The sequence below is a fragment of the Macaca thibetana genome, chromosome 1, assembly GCF_024542745.1.
Source record: "Macaca thibetana thibetana isolate TM-01 chromosome 1, ASM2454274v1, whole genome shotgun sequence".
Taxonomy (NCBI): domain Eukaryota; kingdom Metazoa; phylum Chordata; class Mammalia; order Primates; family Cercopithecidae; genus Macaca; species Macaca thibetana.
The window spans coordinates 162,124,968-162,144,130 of record NC_065578.1 but is presented as its reverse complement, the minus strand read 5'-3'; the positions used below and the strand labels follow the sequence as shown (position 1 = coordinate 162,144,130).

At 50.6% G+C, this 19,163-nt stretch overlaps 1 protein-coding gene across 1 annotated transcript in view; it reads right to left on the bottom strand.

Moving 5' to 3' along the window:
• The window catches only part of CACNA1S (calcium voltage-gated channel subunit alpha1 S), a 74,728-nt gene that overhangs the window by 28,174 nt on the left and 27,391 nt on the right, over positions 1 to 19,163 (bottom strand). The window contains exons 8-19 of the mRNA XM_050765178.1: positions 18,968 to 19,113; positions 18,434 to 18,515; positions 16,652 to 16,812; positions 11,113 to 11,338; positions 10,160 to 10,367; positions 8,399 to 8,519; positions 7,413 to 7,527; positions 6,167 to 6,260; positions 5,378 to 5,447; positions 2,875 to 3,007; positions 2,077 to 2,206; positions 1,741 to 1,800 (exon numbers count right to left, since the gene is read on the bottom strand). Of these exons, the coding sequence (XP_050621135.1) occupies positions 1,741 to 1,800; positions 2,077 to 2,206; positions 2,875 to 3,007; positions 5,378 to 5,447; positions 6,167 to 6,260; positions 7,413 to 7,527; positions 8,399 to 8,519; positions 10,160 to 10,367; positions 11,113 to 11,338; positions 16,652 to 16,812; positions 18,434 to 18,515; positions 18,968 to 19,113 (1,546 nt within the window). The remainder of the gene's footprint in view (positions 1 to 1,740; positions 1,801 to 2,076; positions 2,207 to 2,874; positions 3,008 to 5,377; positions 5,448 to 6,166; positions 6,261 to 7,412; positions 7,528 to 8,398; positions 8,520 to 10,159; positions 10,368 to 11,112; positions 11,339 to 16,651; positions 16,813 to 18,433; positions 18,516 to 18,967; positions 19,114 to 19,163) is intronic.

Below are 19,163 nucleotides of genomic sequence, written 5' to 3'. Positions count from 1 at the left end.
TGGGCCTTCTCTCCTCCTTCTCCATCTCCTTCCCAGCACCTGCCTTCTTGCTCCCCTCTCAGTTTCTTTGATATATTCTCTAATAATCTCCCAGGCCTTTGCACAAATGCATTATGCCCTTAAAATCAAACGGGGCTGAAACCTTTCCCAGCATTGAAGGACCTATATGATTTTGTCTTAATTTGCCTTCTCAGACTCAGCACCCAGGCCTCCCTGTATGTGCAATATATCCCAGCCCAAAGGGGCCACTTTGTCCTCTCTGGCAATGTCTCCAAATCTTCTTATAATGCACTTGCTACCGTCTGTCCTAGGCTGCTCTAGCTATCTCTACCCAGTGAAGGCCTGTCCAACTTCAGGGTCTGTTCAGGGTCTGGCTCTCATGCCCCAAACTCCACAAACTTCTTGACCTTGAGGAAGCCACCATCTCCCTCTACTCAATTCCTTCAATAGTAGAGGCCCTGAAATAAGGTACTGTCCTGATTTCACACCACAGCCTGCTCCGAACCTATTCCTGGGGCTTGGCTAGCCTCTCCTCTCTTAGTTTGTGAATGTACACACTAGGGCTACTGGATTTCAGTTACAGACGGATCCTCCCTCTGCCCACAGAGCCCACCACCCCCAGGATGGCTGGAACCCCATGCATCTGTGTTGGGAATGGGTGAGCAGTGATGTACTGTGGGTAAGGTGTGGAAAAGGCGTGATGGGGCGAGCTGCCAGGAATCCAGCTCAGGGCAGCGGTCACTTCTCTGGGGACTCTTTAAGGAAAAGGCCTTTCCAGTTGCTGGTAACAGAGGTCTAGGGACAACAAATCACACAGCTCCCCAGCTCTGCTCATGTTTTTTTTTTGTTTTGTTTTTGTTTTGTTTTTTTTTTTTGAGATGGAGTCTCTCTCGTCACCCAGGCTGGAGTGCAGTGGCACGATCTCAGCTCATTGCAACCTCCGCCTCCAGGGGTTCGAGTGATTCTCCTGCCTCAGCCTCCTGAGTAGTTGAATTACAGGCACCCGCTACCACGCCTGGCTAATTTTTGTACTTTTAGTAGAGACGGGGTTTCGCCATGTTGGCCAGGTTGGTCTCAAACTCTTGACCTCAGGTGATCCGCCCACCTTGGTCTCCCAAAGTGCTGGGATTACAGGCGTGAGTCACTGCGCCCGGCCACCAGGTCTGCTTTTAAGCTAACTGTATGGAAGAAAAATGCTAGAGTTTTTCTTCAGGCGTGGTGGCTCACGTCTGTAATCCCAGCACTTTGGGAGGCTGAGGCGGGCAAATCACAAGGTCAGGATATCAAGACCGTCCTGGCCAACGTGGTGAAACCCTGTCTCTGCTAAAAATACAAAAAATTAGCTGGATGTGGTGGCATGCGCCTGTAGTCCCAGCTACTTGAGAGGCTGAGGCAGGAGAATTGCTTGAACCCAGGAGGCGGAGGTTGCAGTGAGCTGAGATAGCGCCACTGCACTCCAGCCTGGTGACAGAGCGAGACTACGTCTAAAAAGAAAAATGCCTGAGGCTTCAAGACATGGGCTACACTCTGTGGATAGGGGAGCCACAGGCTGGCTGGGCTTCACTCTCCAGCCCACCACCCAGACACCTGTGGGTCTGCCCGGTGTGCTGGGTCCCGTGAGTCTTTCCTGCCACTCTCCACCTCTTTTCCACTTCTCTCCAGCCCCTGAGTTCGGTGTGTGTAAGCTGGAACCACATCAGGGATACTCCCTCCCCAGGGCTGCCCCACAGCCTCACTTACCTTGAGGACAATCTCCACAGTGAAGACAGAGGTGAACCCGATGTCAAAGTGTTTAAGGATCTAGGGACAGGGCAGGGAAGGGAGCAGCCAGTGAGAGGAGGAAGGGGCAAAAGTATCATCATCAGCAGCAACACTAAAGCAGGCAGTCAGAGCCAGTCTGTGCCCCAGCCTGTGCCATTCAGAAGGAGTGGAGTGGGCAGTCCTAGCCCTGAGAAATTGAACTCTAAGAAACTCTGATGCCTGTCGCCACATAGAGGATACAGCTGAACCCTGGGCACCAGGCTGAGGCTGGAGGGGGCAGGGGTGCTGAGCAGCAGAGAGGGTGAGGCCCATCACCTGATTCCTCATGGAATCAGCTCGGATGGGGTCTTCCGCAGCCAGTGCAGCGCTGCTGAGCAGGATAAAGAGCAGGATGAAGTTGGTGAACCAGGTGGCATTGACGATGCGGTGACACAGGACACGGATCCTGGTGGGGCGAGTTAGGGAGGGCAGGGGAGCTGTGAGCTGCTGGAGGCTCTGGCCTCATCAGCCTCCATCCTGTGGAGGGACACGGGATACACCTCCTGCTCCTCCCCGGCCAGTAGAGAAGTGCAGCCCTGCACCTGCGGCGTCCTCTGGCTGGACACACAGGGGGCCCTAACCCCTCATTCTGTTTCTAAAGCCTTAGTTCTGCCTCCCAGCCAAGCCCCTCCCACCACCTGCCCCTTACTGCGATTATGGCACCACCCTGAGGTTTCCCATCAGATGAAAATGGGACAGGCTGGTCTCTAGCCATGAGGCAGACAGATGAAACATAGAGACTATGACCTGTGTGTAGTTTAAAGGTGTAAAATAATGAAGCCCATAGAAACTATAGCTTCCCTTGCTCTCTCCTCCTTGTCCTGTCTAAAGCTATTCTTTCAGAAAGGAATCAATAAACAGGTCCCTCTTAGGTGTAAATAACTGATAAGGTTTAAAGCATTACTTTTCCCAGATATACTAGCATTTTAAACAGGGCCCAAGACTTTAAGCTAAAACACTGAGTTTCTCATAGTATAACTGTAGGCATGGAGAGTCAGATGGGGGTTTTTACTAGGGCAGGGAAGCAGATGAGAGCCTCATCAATCACCCCCACAGCAGCCAAGGGGCACCTACTTATTGGTGGGGCTGAAAATGAAGAAGGAACTGGCTTCTGGAATGGGCACGGCCTTCTCTTTCAGCTGCAGCTCAGCCAGGGGGCGTGGACGGGGGCTCAGTGGGATCTCGGGCTCATCTTCCTCGTCATCCCCTGTGGGGAGAGAAGGAGGAATTAGGGGTGTCTTCCCATGCTTTGCTATGCCCGTGGCTTCTGTGCTCAGAGCCCTCCTAGGAGCCCCTGCAGCTGGTAAGCAAGGTGGTACTGGGCTGACTTAGGACCCTAGGGCTTTGGCAGAGTTCAGCCTGGGCATCTCCTTTTCTTCACAGTGAGCAGATTTGAGCTGTCAAGGGTAGGTAAGGGAGGCTCACAACCTTCCAGAAGTGGGGCTAGGAGCAAGCCCAAGTAACTCTGTGGCTGCATCTTTTGTCTCAAGGCTCAGTCCACACCGCCTCAAATATCCATAGGCTGGGGGATGGAGTGGGGAACCCTGCTTCAGAAGAGGAGACCTGGGTCCTAGTTCCGGCTCTGCGTCTAACTTGCTGTGCAGTGCTGGGAAGGTCTGTGTCCTTCGTCAGCATCAGCTTTCCAATTTGTGAAACCGACAAGGGGCAGGAGGGTTGTTGAAATAAAAGGACTCTGTGATCCTCTCCTGGACTAGGATTTTAAAAATAGTAACTTCACAGAGAAGCTTCCAGCGTGGAAAAAAGCAATCAGAATTTCTTGAGCTTCACCCAGTCCCCAGGACCACACCAGGTACAGGGGATGGGAGCAGGGGATAGAGGAAGAGACAGACATTCCAAGCACATTCACTGGGTCTCATGACCACGTGAGGAAGTTGAGTACCTGAAATCCTCAGCTCCCAGGGTGGGAGAATCCTGTGATCAGACGGTGGGGGGACTACAAAGCTGGGGTTTCTCTTGGTTCCCTCCCCTGACAGCTACCTCTTCCCTACCCCTATTGGCCCCTGGCAGAGGCCTTGAGGGAAGCCAAGAGCTACTGGATTCTACTGTCTCCATCATGGCCACCTGTAGGGGTTCTCAAACCCACCAAGTCACATTCCAATTTTTCTGTTCCCCCGAGAAGCTAAAACTCTTATTCCTCAGAATGAGTGGCCTAACTTGACAGTTCCTGTCTTGCCCAGCCTGCCACAGACCCCAGAGACACATTTCATGCTTAATCACAGAGACCGTTAATTCTTAGAGTTAGCGTATTTGCATCCTTCCCCCACCTTCTTACTTCCTCTGCCTATGTCCAGTTTAATTTCGTTGCACATATCTTTTGCTGTAAGCCATTTCAAACTACTTTTAGAAAGAAGCAGGATATAAACACATTCAGTTCCCTTGGTAAGACTCTCTTCCTGCTGCCCAGCCCACACCCCCTCTACCCCTCCCTTCCTCATTTCTTTGCAGCCCCTTCCCTTTCCCTGACCTCAGATTTCCTATCAGCCACCATCTCACCTGCACACTAGTCACTCCCATCTAATAGGTGGTAACTGTTAGATGAAACAACTCAAAATGAGTTATTCTAAAACACAAATATTCATTGCTGGTGGATATTTGAAGAAATTTCATTAGTCTTACTTGTACCAGCTCCGTTCTCCCCATACTTCACTTTGCAAACTTCTTTCATGCATTCATTCATTAATTCAATTTATTGAGGCCTCCTCTGAGCCAAACACCGTGCTGTGTGGAACACAAAAGTCCCCCTGGAGCTTAGAGTCACCAGAGCAAACAGATGTTAATCAGCTGATTCCATAAGTAGACATAAAAGTAGCTGATCAGCTGATGGGACAAGTAGACCTAAAATTGACCCACTGACCTGGTGATCCAAAGGACCCAGGACTCAGAGAGTTCTTGGACCCCAGGGCTCTGCCAGGTGGCCTGGCAAGATTAATCCAGCCTGGTTCTGCTTGTCCTCTTCTTGGTCCAGATAAATGGAATTTCTGCAGCAGTCACTGGCTATTTGCATTTATGAGATGTTTGTGGTTTATCCACGGTTGTTTCTTATCCGTGGTCCCCCTACCCCACCATTGTCTCCTCCTCTTGAACTTACCCACACTGCCTGTCATGGTTCTATTCATCCCTGTATCCTTCCGGCCCCCAGTCCTACTAGACACTGGATAGTGAGTAATCTGCCTCATTACTACATAGATAGGTATATCCTCATGTATGATCCATGACTGCATGACTGGCAGGCAAGACTTGTATACCCACGCACTCAATAAATACTTGCTGAGTTACATGAAATAACATGAGTTATTGAGTACCCATGGCACTCAATAAATACTTGCTGAGTTACATGAAAATAAAATGTATGGGTTTTTCTGTTGTGTGCATTGTTGGGAGAGACAAGCTGGCAGATGGCTTATTTGCACAGAAGGGATGTCTCCGGTGTTCTGATCTCCACATGGAGGGGTCCAGGTAGGGACACACAAGAGACTGCCCACGGGGAGAATTAGGGACCGGCACACCCCTACTTTACCCCAGCACCCTGCTCCAGTCCAGTCTCCAGCATCCTCACCTGGGAAGTCAGCTGAGGGATAGGGATCCTTCACCTCATTGACATTAGATTCAAACTCATCAATTTTCAGCTGTAGGAAGGAACACAATGACTATAACAATGAAAAAGAAGTTGCGGTTTCCCCTCAGTGAGCATATACTGGAGAGCCTGTTAGCGTTCAGCTCACTTAATCATCCCTACAGGATAAGGGACAGGGAATATTATGATCGCCCCCATTTTACAAATGAGAGGCCAGGCCCAGCAAGGCCAGACAATCTGCACAAGCTCCCACAGGGCAAGGCCTGAGCCCGCCCTAGCCTGTCTGACTCTATCTTCACACACCCACTGCTTGGTTCTCCAGAAGAGAGTTGAGTTTCCCAGGCCAGGACCTCCAGCCCCTCTGGGCCCGGTTCCCTGACTTTTTGAACTCCAGTTCCTCAGTTTTCAGGAATGGTGAGCAGAGCCAGATGGGAACAAGCAGGGTGGGGCTAGCAGTGGTGGAAGCTGGTCTGGGGCTCTCAGTGGAACAGTGGGTGTTAAGGAGAGGAGGTACCTCCTTGGTCTGGCGTGGGAAGCTGCTACGCTGGGGAAGTCTGGTTCTCAGATTGGGAAGTCTGTGCTTCTCAGTGCAGGAGTCCCTGGAGATGGCTTCGTTGGCTCTCCCTCCAGTCAGACACGGGGAGATGCCTTCACCTGGCTGATAACTCTCCCACCTCCCCAACCTATCCCACCTGTACTCTGTGGTACGAGGGGAACCATGGGACTGGAAGAGCCCCCAGCCTGCCTCTAACATCCCCACGAGGTGCTCACCTTGGCAGTGGTGGGGATGCCTTCACCCTTGGGTTTCTGCTCCAGCTTCTTGGCCATCGTGGACTTCTCCTCCTCTGACTTGTCTGGGAGACCCCTGAGTTAGAAAACCCAAAGTGGAAGCCAAACCAGAAAGTTCTCAGGGGTCTGCTGAGCCTGACAACACCCTCAGGAGGATCCCACACCAAGGGCTGGGATCTGTAGGAGGAGTGGCATCAGCCCCCAGATGGGAAGTGCAGTGGGCTCAGGCAACTCCTTTCTCTATGGTGAGTGGGCCCGACACACAGCATGGGCCCATGGCTACCTGTGGCTCACTGGTCAGCCATGTTTAATGTTGGTTGATAGTGAATGCGTGGAATGTGGCTTTGTACTGTGTTTATACAAGATTCACAGAGTGGAAGCCCAAGATGTGGTTTGGGCTCACAAACATCTTATAAACATTCACAGAGTGGAAGCCCAGAGTGGTTTGCCCAAGATGGCTCCAACTCTTTAGAAATGTCTGAACTCCATTGCTGGTCCCTCTTTTTCCATCTTGCCTCCACAGGAACGGGTGTCCCATTCCTGTAGGCATGGGCATTGGAAGAAGCAGGACTCTGTCTAGAACCTAGGTACTCAAAGCATAATCCTCCAACCAGCAGCATGGGCACCACCTGGAAGCCTGTTCGATGTAGAACTACGACCCTGCCCTATCTGATTTGGACCAGCTGAAACAGAATCAGCATTTCAACAAGATCCCTAGGTGATTTTTTTGCAGTTAGAGTTTGAGAAACACTGTCTAGAACACCAGTCGGCTTCCACTCCAGAGGAGGGTCCCAGGCTACAAAGAATTCACTGACAAAGTCACAGATGGAGAGAATTGTGAAGAACCTGAGAAGCCAATGGCCACTTCACAGAAGAGAGGATGCCTGAGGCTCAGCAAAGGGCAACACCTCTCTCCCAGAAGCATGGCGACTCAGTAACAGGGTTAGGAAGGGAATTCCCAGGATCCCTCCCGGGGGGAGCCGTGCTCAACTGGCCGGGCTCTGAGGCTCTGGCATTCTGCATCCTGAGGCCTGTCTGTCCAGAAGGCCAACATGTCTCTGTTCCTGTCCACAGGGAAGGACCTCAGCCATCTCCATGCGCAGGTTGCAGAAGTTTGCCCACTGAGGTGGGTGTTACCATGTCAGGGACCCTGATCGTTTGTTCAGAGCTGGAAGGCCATGGCCACGGCTGAGCACTCCAGGTCCCTTCCTACTAAGGAAGCACTCACTTGGACATCTTCCTGCGTTTTCTTTCCTCAGCCTTGGCTTTCTGGGCAGAAGTCAGGCTCTCCGCCTCGGCCAGGTTGTCCACGGCAATGGCCAGGAAGACATTGAGCAGGATGTCTGAGCGGGTTTAGCTAAGGAGCCTTCGGTTGTAGGTGGAAGGGAGCCTGTGGGCAGGAATCCTGCCTGCCTGCATGTGGGCAGCACCTAACCCTACTCCCAGAGCTATCCATGGGAAGGTGTGGGTCCAGGGTCATAGTGGAAGGCCCTCAGGGAGGCATGCCTGTGGAGACTACCCAGGAAGGAGCCTGAATCCACTGTGACCTTGAACCATCCGTTTCCTGTCCAGACTGGTCCCAGATCCCACACTGAGCTGCGTGGAGAGCCAGTGAGGCAAAACAAGTGAGACCCATGCGAGGCACGCATGAGTCGGGGAACAACGGTGCCCTTCCCCCCCACTCCCCACAGTATCACATTCCATGGTGCAGGCACCAGGATGCCTCAGGCACTGCCAGTATCTCTCCAGTCCCATCCACCTCACCCTCATATCTGCTCCTCTCATCTCTCGGCCTGTCCTGGCTCCATCTTTCTGGTCCCAGCGCTCAGGCTGAGCATCCCGGCCACAGGGTCCTGGTGGCTCCCTGCCTGCCTCCGAACCTTTGGAGCAGGCTGTCCCACCATCTTCATGCTCTTCAGCAAAGCTCTATCCTTCCTCCCCACTGCTCTAGGCTCACTGACCTTACTGGGCTTTTAATTCCTCCCAGCTGTAGCCAAACACCGCTGTGAGTCTCTCATCTTTTGGCAGAAAGAATTATTCTACAGCTATACCTGCATTTGTTATGTCCTAACCCCCTACCCCAAGGGCCTGGGAGCTCCCCTCCAGCCAGTGGGCCTGGCTACCTAGAAACTGGACACCCTTGACTCCCATTTTAAGCCCTTTCCCCCACCCCCTCCCTAAGCTGTTTTCTGCACCCTGCTCCTAAGGGGATACAGTTGCCACAGACAAAAAGGATGATGAAGTAAATGCACACAAGCATGCCGGGGTAGGACGGCCCACCGTAGGCCATGATCCCATTGTACATCATCGAAGTCCAGTCTTCACCCGTCAGGACCTGTGTGGAGGGAGGAACGAGGGCTCGGGAACACAGAGGGGCCTGAGAGTCTTCTGTTGGGACCGCATAGACCGAAGGTCTCCTCCAACTCTGTGGTTCTCTCAGACCTTCCCTCTTTTCATTCCACAGTCCAGGTGGCCAGCCCCTGCTCTCCCCAAAACCCTTATTCCAGCTGGGTGCGGTGGCTCACGCCTGTAACTTATCACTCTGGGAGGCCGAGGGGGGTGGATCATTTGAGGTCAGGAGTTCGAGACCAGCTTGGCCAACATGGTGAGACCCCATTGCTACTAAAAATGCAAAAATTAGCCAGGCATGGTGGTGGACACCTGTAATCCCAGCTATTTGGGAGGCTGAGGTAGGAGAATCGCTTGAACCCAGGAGGTGGAGGTTGCAGTGAGCTGAGACTGTGCCACTGCACTCCAGTCGGGGTGACAGAGTGAGACTCCATCTCAAAAAACAAAACAAAACCCCTATTCCAGTGATATAGAAGCTTATCACTGCTCTCTACGGACAAGGAATTGGACTGTGGGCTCGCCACCTCCCTGTTCTGTTCCTAATCCCCGGGCTTCACTGTGCTGCACCCACCCAGGCCTCCTGTTATTCTGGCCTTAGAAGTCATGTGAAATGTCAAGTTTCTTGAAAGGCCCAAGGCCTGACCAGCCAGTAGGGCTAATGGAAGAAAGAGTGGGCAAAGCCATCCACAGGACCGATGGATGATCACACACTGCATCTCTCACTGGTACAAAAGGGAGGCGTCACTCATGAAATATGGGCCACTCCAGAGAGGAATGTTTCCACGTCTACACTAAGAAAACTCCTCCAGGGGCCGGGCGCGGTGGCTCACGCCTGTAATCCCAGCACTTTGGGAGGCCGAGACGGGCGGATCACGAGGTCAGGAGATCGAGACCATCCTGGCTAACACGGTGAAACCCCGTCTCTACTAAAAAATACAAAAAACTAGCCGGGCGAGGTGGCGGGCGCCTGTAGTCCCAGCTACTCGGGAGGCTGAGGCAGGAGAATGGCGTGAACCCGGGGGGCGGAGCTTGCAGTGAGCTGAGATCCGGCCACTGCACTCCAGCCTGAGTGACAGAGCGAGACTCTGTCTCAAAAAAAAAAAAAAAGAAAACTCCTCCAGGAGGCCAGGGGCCCTGAAAGCTTCTCACTGGGCCACAGCCATGCTCCGTTGGGTGGCTGATAGTGAACTGGCTGTGCCGCGCCTGCAGAGTGAGAAATGGTTTGTGTTTCTCTGGGGCTTTCTCAGCCTTGGGGAGGAAAAGCTCCCCTTATCTGACTTTGCCCTGAGACCTGAGTAGCACATGGGAGAGAAAGCATGCATCTGGACTCCCAGGCCATCCCTAACCCAGTCATACTATCCTGTAGTAGGCCAGCACTGTGCTGGGCACCAGAAACAAAGACTAATCAGACGAAGTGGGTGCAGCTACAGTGAAGGAGACAAATAAGCAAGTGTCACAATGGAGAGACGCACAGGTGATAGGGGAGCCCAGAGAAGGACATTGCACTCAACCAGCAGATCTGAGAAGGTTTCCTGGAGAACGTGATGCCCACCTTGATCTTGAAGGACAAGAGAAGCAGGATTCAGCAACTGCGCAGAAGGATGGCCACACAGAGGGACAGCCTACCTGGAAGACGCTGATGAGGGCTTGGGGAAAGTTGTCGAAGTTGCTGCGCCGTACTTCTGTGTCCTCAAAGTCATACCTCCCCCCAAAGAGCTGCATGCCCAGGAGGGCGAAGATGACGATGAAGAGGAAGAGCAGCAGCAGCAGGGAGGCGATGGAGCGGATGGAGTTGAGCAGGGATGCCACCAGGTTGCTCAGCGACGTCCAGTATCTGAAGGAGGAGGAGGTGCAAGGTGGGAGGAGATAGACCCTCTCACTGGGGCCCACGAGGTGTGGACAGGCTTGGGGGAAAGACTCAGGACTGACGTGACACAGAGGGAGGGGGGCTGCCTCGGGGCTGGAAGGCCCTGGATTCATGGCTGCATGCCCGCTGTGTTCCTGCGGAGCACTTGTCTGTAATTTCACACTGGTTAATATGACTATTGATTAACTTTAGGTCCCGTCACTGGACGAGAAACCCCGCGAGAGTAAGGACGGCTTTTCTCCCGCATACCTTCGATGCCCTGTGTCTAGCACAGTACCTAGCTCACGCAAGTGATGGATAAATAGTGCAAGCAGATGAACCCCTCTCCTCTTCCTTCACCACCTCACAAAGGCTCTGATTGTCTGTGTTCCTCCTTCTTTCTTATTTCCACCCCTTTCCCTACAGCTCTTCCTGTCCTCCTTCCCTCTTCCCATCTTTCCTTTTCTCTTCTTCCTTTCTCTTTTCCACCACCCCCTCTCCCTACCCTGCCATAAACTATGGTAAGAAAAAAACAGAGAAATGGATTCAAAGTGGGGAAGTGATTCCTTTTTTCACAGAAGGAGGTTATTTCAAGGAGGGAGGGAAGTCCAGGCAAGGGGCCACTGATGAACCTACACATATTCCAGACCCCGAGAAATGAGGTGGGTGTAGACCAGACCAGGCCGTGGTGCCTGCCGGGGACCCGGGAGTGCCAGCCAACCCCAGCGCTCACTTGGTGATCTTGAAGATCCTCAGGAGGCGGATGCAGCGGAGCACGGAGATGCCCAGGGGCGTCATGGCGCCCGACTCCACCAGCAGGATCTCCAGGATGCCGCTGCACACCACGAAGCAGTCGAAGCGGTTGAAGATGGACATGAAGTACTGGCGCAGGCCCAGCCCATACATCTTCATCAGCATCTCGACAGTGAAGAGGGACAGTAGCACCCGGTTGGCAATGTCTGCAGGGTTGGCGGCACAGCCCCGGCATCACTCTCCTTCCCTTCTCCTGCCTCCCAGCCTTGGCCTTGGCTGGGCCTCAACCCAGGATGCCCCTTCCCTTGTTTCCGAGGCACCATGGATTTTTTTGGGGGGTGCAGGGGACAGGGCCTCACTCTGCCGACTGGAGTGAAGTGGCACAATCATGGCACACTGCAGCCTCAAATTCCCAGGATCAAGTGATCCTCCCTAATACCAGTGTGTACCACCACATCCAGCTAGTTTTTTGTATTTTTGTAGACAGGGTTTCATCATGTTGCCCAGGCTGGTCTTGAACTCCTGGGCTCAAGCAATCCGCTGTCCTCAGCCTCCCAAAATGCTGGGATTACAGGTGTGAGCCACCATGTCCAGCAAATTTTTAAATTAACTTAAAAAAAAAAAAAAAAAAAAAACTTGGTAAATTTTGCCCATTGATTTCTTGCAAGCTAACTCATATCATATTTAACAGGAAGATGATTTTATTACTTTTAATTGTACCGAAGTTCATTAAGTCTGCTACTCTCTCATTCCTATACACCTCCCTCCCGGTAGAGAAGGGTCCTGCCACCTATCCGAAGCCAATCCGTCCTCCTATGCTTTGCCCGCCCCCCCTTTTCGGGAAGCTCCCTATCCATGATTCTTTTTCTTTCCTACATATTTAACTTATTTCTTTCAAACGAGCCCTCCCTTTGCTATTCTTAAAGCCCGAGTCTAGGCCGAACGTGGTGGCTCACACCTGTAATCCTAGCACTTTGGGAGTTCGAGGCAGGCGGATCATAAGGTCAAGAGATTGAGACCAGCCTGACCAACATGGTGAAAACCCGTCTCTACTAAAAATACAAAAAGTAGCTCAGTGTGGTGGCACAACGCCCGTCATCCCAGCTACTCGGGAGGCTGAGGCAAGAGAATCACTTGAACCTGGGAGGCAGAGGCTGCAGTGAGCCGAGATTGAGCCACTGCACTCCAGTCTGGTGACAGAGTGAGACTCCATCTCAAAACAAAAACAAAAACAAAACAAAACAACCCCAAGACTCTCCCATTTTCCCTCTATCTCCTGTCCTAGCTCTCTCCTCCCTGTCACTGTCAAACTCCCAAAAGTTGTCTATATTGCTCTCTTCACTTCTTCACCCCTTGCCCTGCCCCATTTGCTCCTCACCTCATCCCTACCTGGATGCGCCCTCACTACTTCACCAACACAGCTCTCTCCAGGGGCATCAATCTGCCACATCTAGTGCTGATCTAACCCTCCCGCTCCTGATCAACCAGCAGCACTGGGCATTGTTGACCATCCTCTTGCTTTTTCAAGCATTCTGTCCTTGGTTTCTGTGGTGCCACATCCTTCTGGATTTCCTCTACTTCTCTGTATTTTCCTGAGCCTCCTCTGCAGATGCATTCTTTACATCAGCAAGCATAGGGTCTTCCAGTTCTCCCCACTCCCACCCTGCCACTTTCTTTCTGTGTCCTGACTGAAAATCGCAGACTGCTTTGACCACTCTGTGACCCGTAGCTACAGGTTTTTCTCAGCAGGCTTTACCTCAAACTGGGGCCTTGAACATTCCTAGGTACTAATAAAGGTAATAGGTGTTGCCCCAAACATTGAAAGGAACTGGCCACAGCCCTGAGCCAGATTCCTCAAACCCTTACGTAAAGTTCATGCCCTGACCCCATTGCTGTGGATAAGTCTGGGTAGAACATCCCTTTTCTCTTGCTGTCTATCACGAGGATTGCTCAACATTCTGTAGTAAGTTTCCCCAACAAAAGCTTTGGACTGATCGCCCTGGCATTTAGTACTTCTTTCTTTGGAATGGCAACCGACCCTATCTCAGGACTGTCTGGGGTAGTCCTTTGTGGGAATTCCCCTACCACTGCTTTTGGGGCAATTCCAGCTGAGGTTCAGCAGGATGAAACAGCGAGTCATTGAATGCTTGATTTGAGTGATACCCTTGAGTATACACTCTCCCTTGGGGATCTGGTGTTATCTAAGACCACAGTTTCAGACCATCCCCACCAAGGTCTCCCAGATTTAGCTCTTTAGCTGAGACTGCTCTGCTGGGTTCCAGACCTATTTTTCCATCTGCTTCCTTGACATGTACATTGGGATGTCTCAAAGGCACAGCAAACTCACCATGCCCAAGACGAAGCTCATGGATACTGCCCATCCTCACCCACTACCCAAAATACTTGGTCATTAACCATTTTCTCAGCAGGTGGCACTACTATCCATTTATCTGCATAGGCCACAAACCTCAAAATCACCCCTGACTCCTCTTGGTGGGCACTGTTTACACCATCTCCACATTTGGTCATTGACAGTGCCTTGACAACGATTGGCACATTCAAGGTGCTCTCGAGAAGACTGGTTGAAATGAATGAACAGATGAATGAATGAATTCATTTAGAACTAGTTTTCTTTCCTATTTTATTCCCATAGAAAAAGATAATCTTGTTTTCTATTTATTTTCCTTCTTTTACCTCTTTCATCATTTTAAACAGTCTCCTTTGTACTATTCTATCATCTCAGGTTTTTGGGGCTATTAGCTTCCATTGGTTGTACCTGATGACTGTTTCTCAGGGTGGCTCTGTTCCTTATTTGGTTTGCAGTTTTGTTCATTCATTTGTTTGTTTTTTTAATTGTGAGCTCATCTTCAGGAAACGCTTTTCCCTGCAGAAATTCTATATGCCTTAGATTAAGAAGCATCCTTAAAGAATGGTTTATGTTTGCTTCTGTGGGGTACCCCAGGGATTTTACTTGTTTGCAACTTGATTTTTATGTTACTATCTTAGCTTAGGATCCTTGGACCATGAGAGGTAGTGTATATTGGACTCCATACCTACACAAGGCACTGATAGGATTCTGATTTTTCACTTGAGACATTTTTCCCTTCTCCCAGGGCCTCTAGCAGGAATAAACTTCCAAGCTCGTTTCCTGGCCCAGTGAGATTTTGGCTTCCCTTCCACGGGGGCAGCCTTTCCAGGGCCCTGGCTCTGTGTAGGTGTGACAGTTCCAGTTCCCACCTCATGCAGGCCCAGGGCCCTGTCTCCAGCCCTGCACAGGCCTTAGGAACCCAGCTGCTACCCATTAGGATTTAGGCCTAGGTCTAAAATGTCCTTGGAAGTCAGTTCACAAGCTCGCTGCTCTGGTTTTGGGTCACTTCTTTGTTTCCGCCACTCAAAGACTTCCTTTTCATTCTGGGAAACATGGTTCTTATGCCTTACGCAGCATTGTTACATGTTTGTTGCGGGGAGGGTACTGAGCTTGTCCACGGTGTTGCTGGAACGGGTCCTTCTTTTCTCATATCCTACTCCTCTCAGGGTCCAAAGCTCCACACCCAGGGGAACATCTACCACGTGGACGAGGCTGACTTATTGACCTTCCACCAAGACTGAGCTTTCCAAGACTTGAGTCTGATCACACTATATTCCTGTTTTTAACTTCTCATTGGCTTTCCATTGCCTAAAGTGTAAAATCCAACACATATAAGGCCTGATATCGTTTGGATAGATAGCCCTGCCCAAATCTCTTGTGGAAATGTAATTCCTAGTGCTGGAGCTGGGGCCTGGTGGAGGGTGTTTGGATTACGGGGACGGATTCCTCATGAATCGCTTGGGCCATTTCTTTGGTGTTAAGTGAGCTCACTCTGAGTTCACCACAAAACCTGTCATTTAAAAGTGTGTGGCACCTCCCCTCCCAGTTTTTCTCTCTTTTGCTCCTGCGTTCACCACGTGATGTGCCTGCCCTCCCTTTCTTCCATCGTGACTATAGGCTTCCCAAGGCCTCCTCAGAAGCTGAGCAGATGCCAGCCCATGTTTGCTGTAAAGCCTGCAGAACTGTGAGCCAACCAAACCTATTTTCTTTATAAATTACCCAGTCTCAGGTGCTTTTTTTTTTTTTGAGACAGAGTCTCGCTCTGTCACCCAGGCTGGAGTGCAGTGGCCGGATCTCAGCTCACTGCAAGCTCCGCCTCCCGGGTTTACGCCATTCTCCCGCCTCAGCCTCCCGAGTAGCTGGGACTACAGGCGCCCACCACCTTGCCTGGCTAGTTTTTTGTATTTTTTAGTAGAGACGGGGTTTCACCATGTTAGCCAGGATGGTCTCGATCTCCTGACCTCGTGATCCGCCCGTCTCGGCCTCCCAAAGTGCTGGGATTACAGGCTTGAGCCACCGCACCTGGCCTTTTTTTTTTTTTTTTTTTTTTTGAAACAGTCTCGCTCTGTCACCAGGCTGGAGTGCAGTGGTGCAATCTCAGCTCACTGCAACCTCCCCCTTCCGGATTCAAGTGATTCTCCTGCCTCAGCCTCCCGAGTAGCTGGGACTATAGGTACAAGCCACCACGCCCAGCTAATTTTTGTATTTTTAGTAGAGATGGGGTTTCACCATGTTGGCCAGGATGGTCTCAATCTGTTGATCTTGTGATCCGCCCGCCTCAGCCTCCCAAAGTGCTGGGATTACAGGTGTCAGTCACCACGCCCAGCCTCAGGTATTTTTTTTATAGCAATGCAAGAATGGCCTAACACAAGGCAAACATGTGAGCAAACATCTCTCTTAGTCACATGCAATGTTCTTATGGCTTACTGAATTCACTAAACTGTTTTACATCTTCCTCTCTTCGCACACACTGTTCCTTCTGCAGGATTCCCTCCTCCCTTTGACTACCTGGGGCTTGTCTACCTATCCTTTAAGATCCACAGAGCTCCAGTGTCTCTACTGTGATTCTCCTCTTGCTGCTATTTTGTATTTACCTCTATCATTGCCCTCCTTGTATTGACTTGGAATTATTTATTAACATCAGTCTTTCCCTCTGGCTAAGTAAGCTCCTTGAAGCTGGGAGCAGTGTCTAAGTGTTCTCTGTATCCTGAGTTCTTTTCCTGTACCTTACATACAGGATGCACTCAATGAATAGTTGGTGAAAGATTGTTGTTTTTGTAGTAGAATTTGAACTTGGGTGCTTAGAGTTCTAAATTACTAGCAATTTTATGTCCAGGGATCTGTGATTAGAATAATCTGCCTGGACACCTGGGCAAGCACCTGTCCCAGCCTATTGCTTTTACTGCCCTTGGTAAGTTACAATGCCATGAAGAGGAAAATTGGGTACGTTGCTTTGTCACTTGAGGTTTTCGTTTTACCCCCGTGAAAGGATTTGGTCATATAATCCAACACTCATGGTCCATAATTTTTAGAAAATGATGTCAATATCTAATTAACCTCTTCTGCAAAACCTGCAGTGCCATTGGCTGACTTTGACATCAAGCCACAGCCACATGTGCCCTCCTCCCGGCTTCACTCCGTTCTGCCTCACCTTGTAAACGGGTCAGCCAGAGAGGCTGGTTGTGGTGCTCTGAGGCGATAGACAGGGTGTTGAGGGCAACGATGAGAATCACTAGCCAATAGAAGACCTTGGACTTCACGATGTCGTGGCACTTCCAGCGAAAGATGCGGTTCCACTGCCTCCAGTGCCGGCTAAGGGAGGGGACAGATGATGGTGCACAGTGCTGCGCTGGTCTACACCCCACCTGTCCAAGCTACCTTCATACAAACTCCAGCCATGCGTAGCTGACCACTCCTCTTCCTCCAGCCACATGAGAGAAGCTCAGGGCATGAGCTGGGGATCCAGACTGAGTAAAATCCTCCATCTTTCACAGAAGAGCAATAGTGACGCAAACCTCCGAGGTAATGGAATGAGAGGATGCACGCAAAATGCTTAGCACAAGTGCCTGGCAAGGAGCAGACGCTCCGTGTGGTTTAATTTTAATTAAAGCAACTCTGAGATGCCACGTTTTGCCCATTATCCGAGGCCACTCTTCAACAAATTAATATTATCTGGGGAGGGTGAGGGGAAATGAGCTTTGACAGTACAATCTTTTGGGATGAATTGGCAGCACTTACCAAAATTTAAAATATATATGTTCTGTTTTTTAATGTTTTATTATTTATTTATTTAGACAGGTCTTTCTAGGTTGCCCAGACTGGACTTGAACTCTTGTGCTCAGGTGATCCTCCCACCTCAGACTCCCGAGGTGCTGGGAGTAGCTATACCCTTTGATCCAGCAAGTCTATTTCTAGAGTTCTTTCGGCAGAAATGGTCATACTCATCCCCAACTGTTCCCTGCAGCACTATTTGTATTGCCAAAGAGGGCAAAGATTAACTACATTATGGTATATTCATCCTGTGGAATATTTTACATCCAAAGATACACAAAAGAAAGTGAATCTGTTCTGAAAATTGCTCTTCATAGATAATTCTAAGTAAAAAAAAGTAAGTCACTAGATGATCCTTTATTGGATTATCCTTTAGTGTATATTATATTCATTTACTTGACAAATTTTTGGCAACACCTCATATGTGCTAGGCACTCTTCTAGTCCCTATAGTGACAGTAGTTAACATAAACAACCCCATTGTGTAAAAAATCAAAAACAAAAAAAATCCTGGCGCGTGTGTGTGTGTACAAGAGGGAGGAAAGCACAGAAAAGATCTTAGAGGCTACACATCTGTTACCATGGTTACCTCTTTGAAGAGCACTGGGGACCTTCATCTTTTCTTTGATGTATAGCTCTATTGTTTGATCTTTCAAAATCATAATTAAGTGTGAATTTGTAAAAGGAAACAGCCAACCAAACAAACCAACCCTCCTCTTAAGACAAAGGCAAGAGAGCGTGGAGTGTGCTCTTGCCTCCAGCCTCCTTCCTGAAGGGCTCCCGGGTTGTGCAGCCGCTACTGCATACACTTTCCCTCTTCCCTCTCGGAGGTTTCCAACACAAATGACCTCACCCAGCTCCGCCCTGATCAGGGTGAAGCAGCAGCAAGCATGCTCACTGCTCCCAGAGGCTCCCAGTGTCCTTCTTATGTGCTATATAAATAGGTCACTGCTCAGGACCCCTCTGATCGCACATTCCCCGAAGGTCTGGTCCCTGTGGAGTCCCTCAGAGCAGGAACTGGCCCTGTTTTCTTAAAAAGGCTGCCTTTCTAAAGGATTAGACAAGTGACTCTGAAACCACTGAGGGGAAGTAACTGGACTCTACCCTCATGTCTCAGGGAGCTGGGGGTTGGGGGGGTCCTGGGGCGGTGGGCAGATACTCACATGAACTGGATGATTTTGTTCAAGCCTGCAATTTCATACAGGCTCTCTGTGTCAGAGCCACCTTCATCCAAAGACAGTTTTCCTGGAGATAGGAGAGAAAGAGTCAGCCAGCCTTCAGGGCCCCTCTGGGCTGGACACACCTGGGCTGGGCACCCAAGATAAGGGCCCGTTGACCAGAGACATCTGCGACAATGGGTCCTAGGTAGGCCTGGATTTCTTGGTGCTTTCCAGAGATTGAGAGTTCCAAGAGACAAAGAGCCCACTTTATCTGCAGGGGAAGGACCGTGAGGATGGGCAGTATGTACCTTTGGGAAGAGCTCTGGTCACACCTGGATCCTACCATTTTGAGCCATTTTGCTTTAGGCAAGTCACTCACCCTCAAAGGATGAATGTTGGACTTGCTCAGTGGGCCTCCCAGGCTTGCTGGGGGGTTAAATGAGGTAGTGCTGTCCATGGAGCCCAAATGCAAGGTGTGGCCCAGAGGTAGGAGTCAGAGAGTGAGGTGAGTGCTGACCCCAGCCTTTGGGCCCAAACCTTCTCTGAAGTCCTCAACGTCCATGACCTCGCCCTGCGTGATCCAGCTCATGTAGCCCCGAAGGTCCTCATCTAGCTGCTGCTTCTCCCGGAGCTTCTGGAAGGTTCCCCTGGACTTGGCCTTCTCCCGCTCCTTGGTGAATTCCCTGAAATGGGATGGATGAGCCAGGAGGGGAGGAGAAGAGGGAACAGGGTC